The sequence below is a fragment of the Carassius auratus genome, chromosome 36 (genome assembly GCF_003368295.1).
Source record: "Carassius auratus strain Wakin chromosome 36, ASM336829v1, whole genome shotgun sequence".
Taxonomy (NCBI): domain Eukaryota; kingdom Metazoa; phylum Chordata; class Actinopteri; order Cypriniformes; family Cyprinidae; genus Carassius; species Carassius auratus.
In genome coordinates this window covers 15,792,109-15,812,913 of record NC_039278.1, presented here as the reverse complement: position 1 = coordinate 15,812,913, position 20,805 = coordinate 15,792,109, and the positions used below count along the sequence as shown (strand labels likewise).

At 34.8% G+C, this 20,805-nt stretch overlaps 1 protein-coding gene and 1 pseudogene across 1 annotated transcript; one reads left to right on the top strand and one right to left on the bottom strand.

The window, feature by feature from the left end:
* Positions 1 to 2,629: 2,629 nt before the first annotated feature.
* On the bottom strand, positions 2,630 to 7,035 carry LOC113055405 (protocadherin-20-like). Its single transcript, XM_026221704.1, has 2 exons — positions 6,882 to 7,035; positions 2,630 to 5,978 (listed from the first exon to the last, which is right to left on the bottom strand). Exons 1-2 carry the CDS (start codon positions 6,930 to 6,932, stop codon positions 3,378 to 3,380), a joined length of 2,652 nt encoding a protein of 883 aa, XP_026077489.1. The 5' UTR covers positions 6,933 to 7,035; the 3' UTR covers positions 2,630 to 3,377.
* Positions 7,036 to 20,736: 13,701 nt separating this feature from the next.
* The window catches only part of LOC113055645 (mitofusin-1-like), a 4,941-nt pseudogene continuing 4,872 nt past the window's right edge, over positions 20,737 to 20,805 (top strand).

Below are 20,805 nucleotides of genomic sequence, written 5' to 3'. Positions count from 1 at the left end.
TGTGTTTTATTAATTAGAGGCTGTTTGTTGTGGGTCTCTAACAGGTCCTTCATCACTACGAGAGAAACTAGGCTATCTCCAGGATAATATTCTGTTTGTGTTGGTCACGTCGAGCAGATGCAGAGGGACGTCTGGGGTCACGAGAGACACATAACCGTCTGGCCAGGTGGGAAAGCAGAGAGGAAAGCCGATGTATGCTGGAGGAGTGAGAACATACACACATACTTATAAAGTGACATGAGTAATCAACACAGAGGAAAGCTCAGATTAAATATGACCTGATCAAACCCCATCATAGTGGACGTATTAAATGACAAACTCACTGAGAGGCTGCACTCTTGCATAAAATGATTAAGGCATATTCTATAATGTACTTCTACAGTATGACATTTTCTTCTATTATAGATATTTTTGTTTAAACTGCCTCCGAGGAATGTGATTTCAGTTTCGTTTTCATGTATTTAGTAGATGTGTTTATTGAAGTGGTGCAGCATAGTTTTTAGTTGTGTTTGCTAAATATAGAATGAGTTATTATTGTTTATATTTAGGGTTAGTGAACTGAACAAACCTCTAATGCTATTAAACTTTATTTTAGCTAATACAGTCACAAGGCTTTTTGCAGTGCCGTTATTTTTCTTAACAATAAACTTCAAACAGTAGATCATGCGACTAGCAATGGCAAGGTCATGGGTTCAGTTCCTAGGGAATGCATGAACTGATCAGATGTATACCTTGAAAAACATATTTTAAATGCATTACTGTAATTGTAATTGGGGTTTTCCTATAGCTCAAACAGTATAGCATGGTGCTATTTTCCAGTGAAACAAAAACTGACAAAATGTAAATGCATACCTTGAATGCAATGAAAGTTTTTTTTTTTTTAAGTTACTTTCCTTCAGTTTAAAAAGTAATGCATGACACCAGAAATGCCAAAGCCGTGGGTTTGATTCCCAGGGAAACAAGAACTGATAAAATGTGTACCTTTAATGCAATGTGGTTGCTTTGTATAAAAACGTTAAAAGCATTAAAGTAAATGCAATCGGGGCTTTTGTGTAGCTTGAACAGTAGATAATGCCACCAGCAAAGCTAAGGTCATACATTTGATTCACAAGAACTGATAAAATGTAAGTGCAATGTAAGTAAGTGCAATGCAGAAGTGTTTGTTAAATGTAAAAATGTAAATGTCGTTGGGGTTTTCCAGCAGCTCAAACAGCATGACACTAGCAACGCCAAGGTCATGGGTTTGATTCCCAGGGAAACAAGAACTGATAAACTGCAAACCTTGAATGCTATATAAATTGCTTTGTATAAAACCATTAATAGCATAAATGTAATCTGGGTTTCCCTGTAGATCATGCCAATAGCAATGCCAAGGTAATGAACTGATCAAATGTGAAACGTGTCTTCTAAATTAAATATTGTAAATGTAATTGTGGCTTAGCTGTAGTTCAAACAGTAGAGCATGGTGCACGCAACAACAAAGTCATGGGTTTGATTCCCAGAGAAACAAGGACTGATAAAATGTAAATGTTGAATGCAAAGTAATTATTTTACACTTATGCATTCGCCAAATGCTTTAATCTGAAGCAACCTACAATGTTTTGGGGAAATACAGTGCATTATATACAGTCAATATCCTTGTGAATTGAATGCACAACCTTGGCGTTGCTAACACCACCATTTTCAAAGAATTGGATAATATGCTACATGCATTTATTTTTTAATCTAACCTTTACCCACGGATGAAATTGTACTCAAATGCATGCTGGTGTATTCCAGTTTCCCGCTGCTTTGTGAACACACGTTGCTGGTGAAGTAAGCAACTTAAGAGTTGAACCTGACCCCAGATAACAGGCCCTGCTTGCAACCTGTGCACTGCAAAACCTTTTCTGTCCTCCAGCTTCTTGACAATTTAAATGACTGCTTTCCATTGTGGTGTTTTAGAACGTTCCAGAGAGAAATGAAAAAATGAAACCAAACTGGTTTTTGGAATAATAGAAGTGGCGAGCGGCCATACTATGCAAGTCTGTTTAAGAGAGTTGACTGGTATTCCACGAGTGATGACAAGCCAAACACATACTCCTGATCTGACCCCTGTAATGGGTCGGGACACTGGAGAAGCCACCTTATTGGTCAGACATAAAAAGGTAGATTAAAAAGAGCAGAATGAGATGCCAACCACACAACAACCAAAAGACTCAGTGAACAATCGCCATCAGGCTTTAGCGTAATGCTAGCTGCTTGAAAAGAACATGAAATTATAATGAAATTAACATTATTTGACTTCAACATTCATGTTTACATGTATTCTTTTGAAGAATATAATCACACAGGATCTTTTTCATAGTTTTTGGGCACCAGCAGCACACTATTGTATCTCCATCTTGATTCACTGAATGTCGTTTTTTAGTGTAAATAAGTTTGTGATTTGGTCTCCGATAAGATGACAAACTGTGTTCCTGATAACCCTTTGCATTAAATAATTTCCAAAGAAAACTGCAATAGTATGTGTACAAACACATTCCGAGAAAGACGTACTTCAACTTGTAAATGACATCTAGACACAGCCAAATCAAACACTGAGATGGTTTTTGAATTATCCTTATGATAAACCTTTTCAAGACCCATATTTGCTGCTTGAATGTTCCTAAAAGAATGACAACTTTTCGAGCATGAATGCTGCGACACAATTGCCGAGTTAACATCTAATACCAGTTTAGCTAGTAACACATGAAAGGAAATCATATCTAAGCTATTAAGAAAATAAAGCACTTTAATGTTCATGAATTCTTTGCATACACAGAAATGAGATCAGAGAAATGTAGCCTTAGCTGCTTTGAAGAAAGCTTTTGAGTTGAGTGCACAAAAGTCATCACAAACCGTGTGGAGCAACCAAGACATTTTAGGGTTCAAGAGAGTCATTAGGACATTGCACACCGACCTAGTATCCTACAGAAAACACTAAATGTCCAACAACACCTGTTTATAACCGAGAAACAGTTGAGGAATCAATGTGGCATGGATTTCCTCATCTTTTTCAGAAGGGTGTAGACAAACATAAGGAGCGCTACATCTGAAAGGGAACATCATTCCATGGGGAGAAGTGCATTGGGCTTCAGAGACAGGCATATAAAAGAGGTCTGACAATTTGACACAACACACAGCCGAGGGCACCATTGTAATATAAATTACATCAAAAGCATATTGGGCAACAAATGCAAATAGCAAAATCTTCATACTTTGCAGCAATCTTGTCTATATATATATATATTTGAAGGTTTCGTCATAGTTATAAAACATACTGTATGCACAATATATACAAGAAAATTCACAAAACACATTGTAAACAGACTAATTTGGGCATCACTTTTGTAGTGTCAGATGTTTGAAATTTCCATTAGGTTCTTGACCACCATTTCTTGGTTGATGAGATTTAAAGGAATCTCACTCTCTAACCTCTTCTTTTTTGGTTTCCTTTTCTTGCAGCAGATGAACATCACCAGCGACAAAACGGTCAGAAATAATCCCAAGCAGGTAGCCGTCAGTGCAAGCAGTAACACTTGGTACTCGCCACACAGATTTGGCACTTGTTCGCCCTTCCTCCCTTCCTTATCTGGAGGAAGCACACCATGGTCAATATCTACACTTCTGGGCAACAAACTCTGAATGAGGGTCTCATTGCTGACTGTTTCATTCACAAACAGGTTGACCAGAACGGTAGAGTAGAGTTCTGGTTGACCGTGGTCCCTGACTTTAACCCACAAACTGTAGAGGCCTCGATTACTTAAGGATTTCCTCAAGGTGATGTTTCCCGTGTAGGGGTCAATGTCAAATGAGCCTGGCTCTCCATCTGTTCTCTTGATGATGCTGTACGCAATAACAGCGTTCATTCCAGTGTCCCGGTCCACCGCGTAAACCTCCGTTATAGACGTTCCTGGAAGCGTGTTGGGAAGCACCAACATGTACGACTGGTTGGACTGAGGGAAAAGAACAGTTGGAGGGTTATCGTTGACATCCAGGAGGAGAACAGTCACCATTGTGATGCAAGAAAGAGCAGGTTCGCCTCCGTCAATTGCTTCGATCCAAACGTAGTACGTTCCCTGTTGCTCCCGGTCCAGAGAGGTCTTGGCCCGCAGCGCTCCCCGTCCGGTGTCAATCACGAAGATGTCGCTCCCGTTAAGAATGGACAACGCCACCCAGCCGTTCTCTCCAGCATCTGCATCCGTAACAGTAAGAGCGCCAATTTCCCCAAAACCTGGAAAGTTCTCCGGCACGAAGAAGGTGAAGTCCTTGTTGATGAACCGCGGACTGTTGTCATTGCGATCCTGGACGGTGATAATCACAGTGGCGATTGATTCCTTTCTCGGCGTGCCACGGTCTATGGCTCGCACCATGAAACGATACGTCTCCTTTTCCTCTCGGTCAAGAGAAGTGGACACCGTCAGTACCCCGGTTGACCGATCCAAGTCAAAAATGGTGGGAGCGTCAGCGCCGAGTAGGTAATACACCTCGCCTCTGCTTTCACTGTCTGCATCGGTGGCCTGAAGCTGAGCGAGGAATGTATTTGGCGGGTTGTTCTCCTCCACTGTGATTTCAATGAAAGATTGCTTGAAGACCGGAGCATTGTCGTTAACGTCCAGCACATGGACCTTCACTACAGTGTTAACTACTAATCCATGAGAGTTGCGAACCACAATAACAATTTCATAATCCTGTTGCTGCTCATAATCCAATAGCTCGGTGGTCTCAAGCAGGTACTCGTTTTTAAAACGCTCATACGGTACAAGTCTAAACGGACCTGTACCTTCAAGAAGACACTCTATCTTCTGTTGTGGCTCTGTGTTTTTGATGGTAAACAAAGCAATGGGTGAAAACGCTGGCTCTGATTCACTTATACTCACAACACCGTCCTTCTCGGACGCAATATAACGTGGGATAACCACCGGAGGGCCAGAGAGCTGTTTGATGACATGAATGGTAACCATTGCAACTTCTGGAATACAAGTCGGCCCATTGGCCAGCACGATTAGTTTGAAGAGTTTCCCGGTGTTGTTGTCAATCTTTCCCGCTAGTTTAAGAACCCCAGTGTTTGTATCCAAATGAAACAGGTTTCTGCTTTCCTGAGTGACCCGTTCGCTGAAGGTATAAGTGATCAAGGCGTTGGCTCCCTCGTCAGGATCGTAGGCTTGTAGACGAGCCAGTTGCATGCCCTTAGAAGCGTTTCCATAAAGAGTAACGTTCACTTGTGACTCTGTAAACTTAGGGCAGTTGTCGTTGACGTCCATGATGATAATCCTCAGAGTTGCAGTGCCTAGAAGCGGCGGAGTGCCTCCGTCCTCGGCTATAATGTCAGTCACATACTCAGCTTGCGTCTCCCTATCAAGAGACTCGGTAATGATTAGAAACGGCGTCAGTTCACCGCCTTCGTTCTCCTCTACGTCTAATGTGAAAACGCCATAGTCATTTACAAGCCAGTATGTTTGAACGCTGTGAATCCCGATGTCGGGATCTACTGCGGATTGCTCCACCGCAAACCTTGCGTTAACAGGTGCGTTCTCCGGCACAAACACCCTGATTTCGCCAACAGGGAAATGCGGACGGTTGTCATTCACATCCTCTATAATGATTTTAATCTTAACCAGCTGAAAGTACTGTTGAGGAAGGATTAGCACGTCCAGAAAGATTGCGCAGCCCTGGCCCTCGTGGGACTCCGCGCACAGAGCCTCTCTGTCAATCTCCAGCGCAGATGTGAACAGCTCCCCCGTCGTGTTATTCAGATTCACGTACTGCTGGCTGGCCGTCTTCAGCTCCAGATTGAACGAGCGAGGAGGATTGACGGAAAGATCCAATTTTAAGTCCGAACTGATAGCCCCTATGAGTGTCCCTTTAGGTAATCCTTCTTTTATCTTATAGATGAGGTGACTGAAATTTGACGAGCAGGAGAGGGGACTGGTGTACAAGAGGAGGATGAACAAACCCTAAAATAAATAACAGAAAAACTATTTAAAAAGAAGCAACAAACTGGCAAGTAAACATAGAAATTATCAAGAAACCATTGGATATATTTACTGCAGCTATCTTTTGCATATAAAAGCAATTGGGTTTAACATTACTATGTGTTCTCCACCCTCCCTTACGAAAGGAAAATATATTTACCAATATATTTCTAAAAATATATTGTAATATATTATTTTCCCTTTTTATCTCTAATATTTTATATATTTGAATACATTTAATAATATATTGATGACACATATATTATATAATATATTGCAAAATATACAAATGATTGCCGCTTTCAATATATTGCAATATATTGGAAAAAATAAATATATATAAGAATATATGCCTAATATATTACATGATATTTTCCAATATACACCATTATTTACCATGATAACCTGTCATAGTTTCTACATATAGCCTCTCTCTCTCTCTCTTTCTCTCTCTCTCTCTCTCTCTCTCTCTCTCTTTCTCCCTCTCTATACATATTTGGATGAGAGTGGTGGTGGTACCAGTTTTAACTAATCACAAAGATATTTTGACAGAAAATATGAGTATCACTATTCAAGGGTCTGCAATGATCCTGTAAATGAAATCGTAATACTATATGCTCAAGTCATTTTTGTTAACACTTATGAATCCTTGAGTAATAGGTTATTAACATAACTCAACATGATACAGAATGACTATACAATCCCTCCAAATACTTATAAGACTTCGAATCATAAATCTGATAATAGAGAGAGAGAGAGAGAGAGAGAGAGAGAGAGAGAGAGAGAGAGAGAGAGAGAGAGGGAGAGAGAGTGTAACCAGTTAATTAGTGTTAAGAGAATTCGATGCCATGATGAATGCAGTTTTCATGAGTGTAAGTAACTTACCCATAACTCTCCTTTGCTGTGAAGACAGGTTCCCCTTTTATTGTTCCACATGTTTCCCGTTCAGTGTTGTCGTCACAGGGAACGGGAGCGGGATGAGTTCACAGTAGCAGCCGCATTCTGAGCGCCGGTGAGCGGCTGAGTTCTCGCTCGCTGCCCGATGCGCGACTGGAGCGCTCTACTCATTCATCCGAGAGACAGACTCTGGACACGCCCACTGCTTGCTAATGAGACCAATCAGAGTTGACGCAGAGTGTGAGGAGGCGTGTCTAGAAAAAACTCATTTGCATGTTCAATATTTTTAGACGTTTAAGTAGTTTTGGGCTGAATTATTATTATTATTATTATTATTCTTATTATTATAATTATTATTGTTGTTGTTGCTGTTGTTTTTGTAATTATTATTAGTATTGTGTTAAGAAAACAGCATGACAATTGGGCTTTATAAATTAATATAGTGCTGACAATGCTAATTCTATTTTCTCTACATTTCTGAATGCATATAATTATGCAAATATAGTAATTATGTTTTCTGTACTATCTTTCCAGTGCATAGCTCCTAATGTAAATTGCTTGAGGTTTTATAAGTCACTTTACATAAAAGTGGCTGCTAAACTATTAAACAAAAATCTGGGGTATATGATCATGTAGGCCTACATACAATATTCACTAATAAAAATCTGTATTCGGCATAGAATACGCTTCTTATTAAGACCTTTTTTTTGTCTGTAAACATGTCTGTGGTTGAGATTACATTAATCCCCCATTTACAAAAAACTGATAAATATGACTGACTTTCACCTGTTGAACCATTACCAAACTTGTTCGTTTGCTGCATCTCTTTTTTTTTTTTCCTTTTTAACCTTTGCATTCATTTGTCTTGCTTTCCAGAGCATCACATGAGTGATAATGTGAAGATTACAGAAGGAAGAATCTGACTGTCCAAGATGAACCTTCAGCGTAACCTTCACCAAATCAACTCGTCTTAATCTGAGCGTTTTTATCCTCATCAGCAGATGCTGGCTGTGATTGAGAACACAGCAGAGCAACACTAGCTCTGATTACACACAATCCATGCAAGTTTTAAAGTGACCTTGCATCACATGATGGTTAAAATGGACACATTTATATTGCGGTATAAACCACAGACTTGTGTTTATTTATTTATTTTGCATTGCAGGTGGTAAAATGGAAGGAAAAAACTCACATACCTACATCAGAAGTGGACCTGAGTCATATCCTAACAAGAAAATCACAGACTTGAGGGTGCAGGACTTGAACCAGTAAATTAACATTTATTTCCATTATTATAATTTTTTTAAATGTTACGTAAACATTCTATTTCAGCAAGTTTCCAAAGGAAATTCTGTTTTCTTTTACTTTAACTTAATGCAAAATAACTCAAACTAAATAAAATGAACAAAAAATATGTGGAATAACTAATAAAACTGACTAAAGAGCACAACAAAATCACTGAAACTTTAACTAAAATTATAATTAAAATAAATAAACAAATAATAATAATAATAAAAATAAAAAAAAATAAATAAAAAAAAAAATATATATATATAATGGTATCTCATAACCCGGCTAAAGCAAGGATCTCTCAAAGCTATGAACAAACGTTCCTCAAGTAACATTAATAGAATATTCATTCAACGTTATCTGAACGTTCTGAAAATTATATTTATACGTTGTAAATGGAACGTTTTAATGCTGGAATGTTTCAGTTGGACGTTCATGTAACTGTTACTACATGCTTTAGAACATTTTAAAAGTAACATTCACACAATGCTTACAAAATTATCATTTTAAATTTGTATAATTAATATTTTAATTAATGTCCATATGTATCCAAGAAAAAAAGTTTTAATACATAAAAAAAGACTCTTATGATGAGAGGTGATTTACAAAAAACTACAACTTAAAACCACTAATAAATAAATAAATAATAAAAAATTGTTACATAAAAAGTTAACTGAAATCAAACATTTCTCATTTTCATTTAATTTAACTTACTTTACGAAAATAACTCAAACTAAAACTGGAATAATGATTTTTTTATATACAAAAAAAATAATTAAAAATACTAAAGTCAGAATTATTTCAAAATTAAAAATAATATAAATATAAATATTTTTACAACGAAAAAAAAAATCCGATTTTGTTATTTTTTGTAATTTGTTTTCCATTAAAGAACATTAAAATAATTTTGTACTGGAAATCTTCTTAAATTGCTTATGTGCATTCAGATATGAATGTTCAAGTTTGCGAACCATGTCTTGTATTTACTATAGTATTTCAGTTTAGACAATGTGCATTGGATTGTTAATTTAAGTTGTTGCAATGTTGCCTGCACACATTACAACCACAAAGCAGAAATGAGGTTTATCTGGATCTAATTCAGATTCACCTGAACAAACATTTCTTAAATAAATACTCCCTATAACTGCATTAGTTGTCGTTTTAGCTGCAGGCCAGGATACGTTCGTTCAGTCAGTTACAGTAAGTGTTGCTACACACGAGATTTCTGTTACTGCTCGTCTGCCAGAAAACCTTTTCAGAACTTGTTTTGTTGTATCAAATGTATCATGTAGATGCAATTGAGACAACAACAAAAAACCTCATGCCAAAATGTTTATATTCGGAGCCGAGCACATGGCTTTATAAAAAAAAAATAGTAGGCTACATCGATTGCACGATTTACTATTTTGTTCCCTCGATTTATAAATTGTAGGCACGGTTTAGCAAATGGAGGGAACGAAATAGTAATTGTGCTCATGTTTTAGTAGTACATCAAGGGAACAAATTAGTAAATTGTGTGCACAATTTTTTTTTCTTGCATGTTATATGTGTGGCTGCATGATATTCTAATATATTCTAATAACATTTTCTCTAAAATATCCAAGTTTATAAAGATGCAATTCAGAAAATAAAAAATAATTAAATTCCTACAATATTGTTGCTGTATGATAATAAAATGTCTGTAAATTTTAGGAAAAAAGTATTACAAAAATTATGTATATAAAAAAAGAAGATTTATCTAAACTAACTTTTATTTTTTATTTTTACTTTATCTCAAATTAAAATGGAAAATAATGAATCTAATAAAAAAAAAAAAAAATATATATATATATATATATCAGATAGTTGCAAAAGCAACATTTCATTTAGTTTCAATATATAAATCTATAAAATAACTAAAACTGAAATAAATAAATATTTAACATTTAACAAATTAAAATGGAAACTAAATAGGAGAAAAAATAGTTTCTAAAATATTCAAGTTTATCAAGATGCAATTCAGAAAAGAAAACTTTTTTTCACTCTTATTAGAATAATGCGTGTTTAAAACTATTACGAAAACCAAATTGATAATATTTTCAGGTAACTTCAAAATTGTATTAGCTAGCTGCCAAAGCAACATTTTGTTTTAAAACTTTACTAAAATTACTAAAACTGTAAATAAAATCAATAAAAAACATAAAAATGTAATATAGGGATAAATTTTCACTGTTAACTGGTTATATGCATGCCTATTATTAACATATTAGCTGTTTATTAGTACTTAGCACATATTCCTGACCATATTCTAGATCCCTAATCCGACCCAATACCCAAATCTAATAACCTTATTACTAACCTACTTAAAAATATCTAACTAACTATACATAAGCAGTAACATGAAGTTCACTGAGGCAAAAGTCATATGGTTCATGGTTTGTTAATAACGAGAAATGGACCTTAAAATAAATTGTGACCAAAAACTATTTTGGCTTATATATACAATATATAATATATAGTCACTAAAACAAAAAACACAGCAAAATAACTAACAATTAAACTAAAATTAAAATGGAAAATCAAAGTAATATCAGGCTAGAAGTTTCATTGTAAGTTAAATACAAGACAAAAATTAAATGCATCAAAGAGTATGAATATGGTGCTGTATAATTATAAAGTACGTTTACTAGAACCATCAGGCAAAACTTCTTATATTTTCAGTTCTAATGAGTACATTTTGAAAACAATAAAAGTAATGGTAAGAATGAAACTGCTTGTTCTTTCAGAGAGTTTCTGAAAGTCTTTTGTCCTGAACTGGTTTCTTTAGGAGTGTGACGTAACACTTTCTGTAGGAGGCTTGTGTGCTCTGTGTGTGTTTTCGTATGGTTTCGTGACGCACGCCTCCAGAAGTATCACAGCGGCTCCAGAACAGTCAGCTGAACAGGATTCTGGGTAAATGGAGGGCCATTCCTCACTCTTCAGTCCCTCCGGGCACAGCAATCAGTCAACAGACAGTTACTTTTGAGGGCAATTTCAGAATATTTCAATTACTTTAATGGGGTCAGTTTTTTCATAATTTATTTTTGGCAAATAAAATAAAAAATAAATTTACAAATTAAGTAAATCTATTTGTTTATTTATTTATTTATAACTAAGTAATTATAAGTAATTATCTACATTGTCTCTGACCTTTATAAAAAAAAACATTCACATTTTTTTTCCGGAGTGTAAGGATAAATAAATAAAGAATTTTGTCTGTGAAAAACAAAATAAATAATATTTATATTTTAAAATTTCCTGTTTTTATTATTATTTTTTTATCATGTCTGTATGGTTTTTCAGGATAATAGTTTTATATATATCATATATTTTAATATTGAACTAAATATAAATGAGACATTTTTATTGATTAAATATTTTATTTATAAAAATTAAGTATTTGAAATATATATATTTTTTTAATTAAATAGGAAAATTACATTTGATTTGAATGCTTATATTAGATGTTATTTTTTATATTTTTAATTGTAATTTTTAGTTCATGTTTTTGCAAAGCTTTGTTCTATTCATTGGTTGTTTATTGAATTTTGAGACATGGACATTTCATTTTGATATATATATATATTAAAATTAAATTAAATTAAAATTAAATTCTAGTTCTCTAGTCAAGAACCGGTTCTGTCAGACGTGTCCGATTCGTGAACCGAAGAGCTGATGATACTGCGCATGTGTTGCGTGATTCAGCGTGAAGCAGACCGACACACAGAGCGCCTGAAGCGAACCGATTCTTCTGTTGATTGATTCTGAACTGATTCTGTGCTGGTGTAATGAGCGCGGGTAAACCGAAGGCTTGAATCAAGGGCAATCATCGCAAATGACGCTATTACGTCGAGCGCAAAAGAACCGGAAAACCGTTTTCTTCAACCGGTTTATTGAATCGAATTGTCCGAGAGAACTACTTGTGATCCGAACACCGATGCAACCGGTTCTTCACTCGTGAACGAGTCATTATCTGGCTCGGCTCGGTGTTCATCTTCAGTTCTCTCTTCACAGCAGTTCAGTCAGTGTACTGTTTGAGTAAATGAATTACTCCGGGATATTGGTTTGTTTTAACTAAGAGGGAGTGTCAGACACATTAAAAAAGGTGAACAGCTTAAATCATTTGTGGATTAATGCGTATTGGAGACGCGAACCGTTTAAAACGATTCAGTTCGAATTAGTGAATTGGTTCAAAAAGATCCGGTTACATCGAATGATTCGTTCGCGAACCGGATATGACAAACTGCTTTGTTTTAAAGTTTTGAACTGAGGACAGGAAGAGAAGACAATGCTGAATAAAGTCGTTGTTTTTGCTATTTTTGGACCAAAATGTATTTTCGATGCTTCAGTATATTCTAACGGACCCTCTGATGTCACATGGACTACTTTGATGATGTTTTTCTTACCTTTCTGGACACGGACAGTAGACCATACACACAGCTTCAATGGAGGGACTGAGAGCTCTAGTACTAAATCTAAAATATCTTAAACTGTGTTCAGAAGATAAACGGCGGTTTTACGGGTTTGGAACAACATGAGGGTGAGTTATTAATTACATAATTATGATTTTTGGATGAACTATATTTTTTTACAATTGTTTTATTTAAGCTATGGGTCAAAGGCAGCATTTCTCATTTTTGTTTAGTTTAACTTGAAGTGTGGAAATAAACTAGATAAATTAAAACGAATAAATAAATAAGTATTAAAAACTATATAGACACTTAAAAAATAATAAAAATGACTAAATATAATTTATATCAGGGTTATTATAGTTGTTTAGAATTAAAACCATAAAAACACAATATTCAATATTTGGATCAAACTAAACGTTAACCAAAATAAAATATAATAAACTAAAACAACAAAAACAAAAACGTATTTTATTTTCAGCTATTTGCCAAGACAAAAAATCTAATAAATAAATAAATAAATCTAAAATAAAAAATTAAAACTACAAAAACATACTGGTATACATTTAATTAGTATATATGAACACCATATTAATCTCAATAATGCTCTGTGATACTTTAAAGTACGTTTTTTTTAGTGTTGAGATGAAAAAGAAACCTGCATTGGATGCATTTACACATTTTAATCAGCCGTATGGTTTTATTTATTCATAAAATGAGGTGTGTGTGTGTGTGTGTGAGTGTGTGTGTGTGTGGCTCAAGGTCCCAGAGACGCTGGTGTACACTGAAACTGATTGCCACTGAACGCAGCGAATGTTGTGGTAGATTTCAGGCCAGATGTCACGATACTTTGTGCTCTAGTTTAATTAAAGCGCCTTTAAGCTACACTGAAAGCAGAGCTCAGACCATATGAGAAACACGTCCCAGGACAACACGCCAGGAACCAGGCGAGAATATCAAATATGATTTAGATTCATTTCACATCCACAAAAAGAGAATGAGCTCAGTGTACGTCAGAAGCCACTTCAGAATGCAGCACACTAAAGCTTTAGCTGCTAGAAGAACAAAGTCTGCTCAAATCAAAATGAAAAAGCTATACAACTATATATATATATATATATATATAAGTCTTAGATTTTACCCCTAAATATAAAGAGAAAAAAAGGATCAGTGTTATTTTAGTATCGTTCTTCTACTATTTTGAATTATTTTTTATAAAAATATTTTTTTTTTTAGGTAAAGTTTTTATTAGCATTTTTATTAATCTTTTAAATATATTTTAAATGACTTAAATTAGATTTATTTTATTTTATTTATTTATATATACAAATATTTGATAAATATTTTATTTATTTATTTCATTTTTGTTTTATTTTATTTGTAGTTATTTTAGCAAACATGTTAAACTAAATGTTTACCTTGATGTGCTAAATAAAGTTAAAGTTTCAGTAAATTTATATAGATAATTAAATATATATATATATATATATATATATATATATATATATATATATATATATATATATATATATATATATATATATATTTATTATTATTATTATATTTATTATTTTCCATTTTAATTTTAGATAAAATTTAATTTTTATTTAAAAAAATTTTTAATTTAATTTAATAAGTAATTTTTATTACATTTTTATTTCTTTATTTTTCATTTTATTTTGTTTTAGTTAGTTTACCAAATAAAATAAAATAAAATAAAAGTAATCTTGACATTGTCAAAGCATAGAAACATTATAAAATACATGTACATAAGAACAGAAGAAGCCTAAGAGTTTATATAGAGTCTGTATTCAGTAAAACGAACGTACTAATAATAATCCTAATAAAGAGACAGGAGAAGGACTGGATCCTGTCGTGTCAGTGTGTGTGTGTGTGTGTGTTGTGCAGTGTTTTCTTCCGGCTGTGCTTCTGTTCTGCTGCTTCTTCTTTTATCGTGGCAGGACTTGACGAATCTTGCCGCCAGGTTCGAGCTTGTTGAGGTTTCTCCCAGAATGAACGGCAGTTTGTCCTTTTGTTGTATCTGCTCGAAGTCTTTGTGCTGGTTTGTGAATTGTGTGAAGAATGTTTCTCTAATCTGTGTATAATTAGGTCATGTTGTTAAAAAGTGCACTTGATGTTGTGTGCACAGTCGGTCGTCTTCTGGTCTGTCTGTGTCTCTCTGTGAGTCTGGACATGCTCAGCACTTTACTAAGTTTAGGGTCTGCCAATTTACATTCTCTGTTTAGAGACAGACAGCATTTCTAGTTGCTTGTGTCCAGAGCTTCAGATCTTTCTCTTTCTGTGTTTTAATGATTTGATTTAGTCTCGCTGGGGTTTTGGATTGTAAAGTCAGTTCTGAGAGCAGCTGGCCGAGGGGCTTTTCTCTGGGTTCAGTTCTTGGTAGTTTAAAGCTTTATGGTGGAGGGTCTCTGTATGATTGCTTTTTAGGCGTGCATGGAATTTAATGGCTTTTTGGGGATTTAATTATTAGTTGGTACAGCCCTACTTCTGCTCTGCAGGCATTGTGTGGAGTTTTTCGTTGTGCACAGATAATAAGAGTGCGACTGGATCTGTTACTGATTGGAGTATCTTTAGCCAGATTCCACTTGGGACGTCAAGTTTTTTATTTTTCTTGATTGCGTAAAAAGCTGTTTGTGTCTTGTCTCTCAGGTCGTTCACAGCCTTGTTACAGTTCAGGTTTATTCCGAGGTTAAGCGTCATTTTTAGTGGGTTTTAAGGCCATGTTGTTTGATTTGAAACTATGATGTTTATTTCATAATAAATCAGTATTTTTGTTGCCAATTTTAACTGCAAATGTGTTATTAGTGTGCATGGATTTAATGACATGCATGTTTTTCCTCCGATGTTGGATTAATTGAAGTAAAAGCTCCTCAGATGGAGTCAAATGCTTTTTTGAAGTCAACGAAGCATGAAAAGATTTGTCTTTTATGTGGTTTGGCTTCTTTGTCAATTAGGGAATGTAGAGTATATATATACTGTATATTTTGTTTCTTTTTCATTCTTCGGATGCTCTTATGTTTCTTGTGGTAGAGTTGGCGTGTGTCTACATTGTCAGCATCTCTGTGTTTCTGATTTGATAAAGTTCTTACCCATTGCACATGCTCCCTGTTTATTTTTTTATTTGTGGTTTTTAAGTTAGATAGTGTTGCAGTCATTGCAGATATTTGGTTCATCCTGTCTACTGCTGAATGGAGCCCTTCAGTGTTGTGTATGAATGGCGTAGATAGGTTTTGTATTTTTGGTTCACAAATGATGGTTTGATGTGCATCTTCACTATTTAGTTTCCATCTGTATGTGTGTTTGAGGATGTGGAGGGGGTTGTTTTGATGCATCTGAGTTAGGTTTTGATCTGTTTAGATGGAGGGTGATATTACTGTGGTCTGACAGTGGGGTTATACGCTCGGAGAGAGTTTGGATTTTGGATTCAGCATGAGATGCATAAGCTCAAGACTGGATTTGTGTTATTTAAGTCTGTGAAGCATGGCATGGTTCAGCAGCGTGACATGTGACCACTGATCTATAATATATATATATAGATATATATAGATCAGTTGATGTGAGCTGAGAGTGTTTGTACAGTGTCACACACTGATTCTTCAGACAGACGTCTATATCTAGCTTCAGATTCTGCAGCATATAGTGCTTTTATTTGGCAAATTTATTAAATTGAGAAGATTTATTTTTGTGCTTATTTAGGGGTGTTTATTCAGTATTTGTTTATTTATTTACTACATTTCATTTGGGAAGGGGATTTAATTAGTGCATTTATTTATTGGGGGATTTATTTCATTTATTTGTTTACAATATTTATTTTATGGGATGGGGATATTTATTTATATAATTTTATTGGGGGATTTTTATTTTTTATTTTTTATTTGGTATATTATTTTACTGGAAGGATTTATGTATTTATTTTAAATATATATTTTGCTAGGTGATTTATTTATTTACTGCATTACTTTTAAAGGGATTACAATTTTTTGGAGCAGGGATATTTATTAATTAATTTCTTTATTTATTCTTTAATTTTTTTTTTTTTTTATTATTATTTTTTTCATTTTTTACATTTGAATCTGTATCCAGATACATTTCTAGAACAACTATTCTTGATTGTATATTTCTGTAAACATTCATGATCTACTCTCAAAAAATGAAAACAAAGAAACACAATCAAGTTCCATCTAAATAAATAAACGTCTGAAGGATCACGATTGTGAAACTTTGTGCGTGGCACAAAGACACAAGTTGAATGTTTTGGCACCATTACAAAACTTTATTTTATTTGTACTTGGTTTATATACTTTATAACCTACTGTACACACCACATACCGCTACCCTGGCATTTATTACTGGGTGTCCTGCAGTAGTGATTTTACTATAGTATCCGGGATATTTCACCACGGTTATGCAAGTAAAAGCATGTCGTGAAACAGTGACATGTTGAACTGTTTTGTTGAGACGGATGACTCACGGATCTGCAGCGCGGTGGGTGGATCTGGAATGCAGCTCTGTTTTATTGTTTTCTTTTATTTGCTGACTGATTAGTGACTGATTAGTATTGAACACCATGAGTACGGAACGCCCCTGAAGCTGCGCGTCATCACGGAAGTTCTCCGGCCAATCAGCTTTAAGCACAGCAGAGCGTGTTTTATTTTTATTTAGCTTATTTTTATTTTTTGAGGCAAAGCAGTACATGCAAAAACTTTCATTCGCCTCATTTATATAGGTATTATTATTATTGCTATTATTTTTGTGCCTGTTGGTGCTCTTCTGATTCATGGAGTGGTCCTAAAATCTTTTACAGCTGGCACGAAACAAGAATTCTCTGAAGCTGGATTTATCCAGTGTTTATATTTCAGTTCTGGAACTGTATGTAAATAATTGCATAATTAAATAGATTATATTTATATAACATTTCAGATTTTTTTTTTTTTTTTTTTTTAATTTTCTAACAATGTCTTTATTAGCATTTTTATCAGTTTCACACATCCTTGCTGAATAAAAGCACTTATTTCTAAATAATAATGATAGAATAGACAAGAATTACTTTTAAATGGTATTGTTGTATATTGTTACAAAATATTTCTGAAATGGTATAAATGGTACTTTTCACATTTACATTTAGCTGACACTTTTATCCAAAGCGACTTACAATTGCTATATATGTCAGAGGTCGCACGCCTCTGGAGCAACTAGAGGTTAAGTGTCTTGCTCAGGGACACATTAGTGTCTCACAGTGGGTTCGAACCAAGGGGCAAGGAACTCGACCGGAAGTTGAAGTCGGGTGGGGGCTGCCATCTTTTAGCAGAACTTCACTTGCGTTAGCATTCCCATTGACTCCCATTCATTTTGGCGTCACTTTGACAGCGAATAACTTTACATCTGAGGCGTTTAAAGACTCTGTTTGTCCATTATTTATTTCTAAAGATACACGAAAATGTATAAAGGGCTCCATTACCTTCTATGTTACATTATGGCCCCATATAAACAGTTTTGGTAAAAAATAGGCTAACGATTGCGTCATAACCACTCGGCTCTCTGTCGCATTACCGTACAGACAGGTGGAGAAGCTCGCAGGCAATTACCTTAATATTGAGTACTGGCGTTACATTTTAAAATACTATACAAAATAATTAATCAGAATACTTCTGCTCACTCACGACAAAGAACTCCCCGCTCAAGCTCGCCGTCTCTGCAAGATTAACGATGGCAGTTTGCACGCACAGCTACTAGAAGATTTACATCTGTCAGACAGGTTGCTGACGTCGTCAAGCTTCGTTTGAGTCTGCGCGTCAGAAAGGGAAGTGCTAAAAAACGCTAAAACTGGGCTTCACTTGTCTCAATTGAGTTCCAATGGGGTCGATGTGTCCATTTCTTTTACTGTCTATGGTTCGAACCCAGGTCTCTCCGACCAATGGCATGCGTCTTATCCACTGCGCCATCAACCCCCACCTCCCACCCCAATACAACAGTTGTTGTATATTGTGGTATTGTTGTATATTGTTACAAAATATTTCTGAAATGGTATAAATGGTACTTTTTACATTTAGCTGTCGCTTTTACCAAAGCGACTTACAATTGCTATATATGTCAGAGGTCGCACGCCTCTGGAGCAACTAGAGGTTAAGTGTCTTGCTCAGGGACACATTAGTGTCTCCACAGTGGGTTCGAAACCCAGGTCTCTCCGACCAATGGCATGCATCTTATCCCACTGCGGCCATCATCCCCCCTCCCCCCTTTTAATTGTTTTTGCTATTATCAGCAACACTGTTTCCAGTATTGATATTAAAATCGTCATATTATGCTGATTTTTGCCAATTAAAATTGAATTACATTTATGGCATTTAGCAGACGCGACTTACATTGCATTCTGGCTATCTATTTTTACATATCATTTGTTCCCGGTGAATCGAACCCCCAACCTTGCGCTTGCTTACTTGCTAGTGCTGTGCTCTACCAGTTGAGCTACAGGAACACTGAAGAATCTAAAGAATTGTTTCTTTAGTTAACTTGTTTTAATGAAGAATTTTATTTAGTACATTATTTATTTCTGTAGTAAATGTATTTTAGATGAATTCCTTGTAAAAAAAAAAAAAAATAACTGCGGCTTAATAGTGTTGATAAAAAGGATTAAAAATAAAAATAGAATTTTGAAATAGAATTTACCACACAATGCAAACTTGTAATACAAAAATATATTACTGTGATTAATCAGCTGGATAAATATGGTGATATCCATTAGTGAAACTAACTCACCTAATGGTATTTGGATTGACTAGTGCTGCCAATACTTTGCTTTATGGAAAAAGAGAAACCATGTTGTATCTCAGAGTTGGTCATAGAAACTGTTCATGTATGCTGCCATCAACAGGTGAAAGAAGGAAAAACACCAGGTTCACATGTGAGAGCACAGTTCTCTTTATAAAACAACAGAATCCATTCATGATCAAAATCACATAGACTTCGATTCATGCGTTATTATATAGCTTTCAATTAGACTGAGCTCTGATCAGACAAATTACAAAAACATGAAACATACAAATGACAGATATAACGTGATATCTGCACACAATACACAGCTGCTGTCACAATCTTACACACGTCGCAACAGACAATGCTACTACGTACATTTCATATAACTTTAATATTTGGACAGGCAGTTTTTTGCATTGTCTATTTTCATATATGTCCATAGAACGACCGACTAATTTGCATACGTCATACGTAAAATACGTACATAAAAAATGCATATTTTAACAAAAATAGCACAGGTCAAATATAACATCTACACATTACAGTACTTGTTTCTCCTGAGTCCAATGTATTTGGATAGTTCGATATTTTTAACAGGAAGAGCATTTAGTGAGTGGATATATTTGACACTTATGTACAAAATGTAAAAAGATAGATAGATAAAGAAGAAAGGAAATTGCATAAAGCTTTAAGTGGACATTTAGCACCATATATGCATATGAACATTTCGGGGGGAAAGATCTGCAAAACTGTGTCTCCAAGGCACTTCAGAATCCGAACATAAAATACAATTATTTCTGAAATATTGGCATGACTTATGAGTGTATGTTTTTTTGTCTGAGCTGTGTGGAGGTCCATCAGATGCCAAACGAACACACTGAAAGACAGAAGGAGACGTATTAATAACAGTTCACACAGACTGATAGACAAATGGATGTCAGCTCACCTACAATCGTTGCCTCCTACACTTATCACATATTTGTCGTCGTAAGAGAAAACGGATGTTGGTCACATGGGCAGAGTGGCCGAAGTATCGCTTGTTTGTTTGGCTGTGAAGAAATAAAAAACGTCAGTAAAAATATTTAATACTACAATAAATCATTCAAGGCTTAAAAGTTTAAATAAAAGGCTAATATGTTTATTTAAATAAGGGTTAAATAATAAGGGTTAATATGTTAATACTACTAAGGTTGAATAAATGAGTAATATGGTTAATTATAAGGGTTAATATCGGGGATAGTACTAAGGTTTGATATTTAAGGGGGTTAATATGATTAATTATAAGGTTCAACAATAAGGGTTTACTATGGTTAATAAAGAAGGGGTAAAATGGTTATTAATAAAGGTTAATAATGAAGGGTAAATACTACTAAGGTTGAATAATGGTTAATATGGTTAATTATAAGGGTTAATATCGGGGA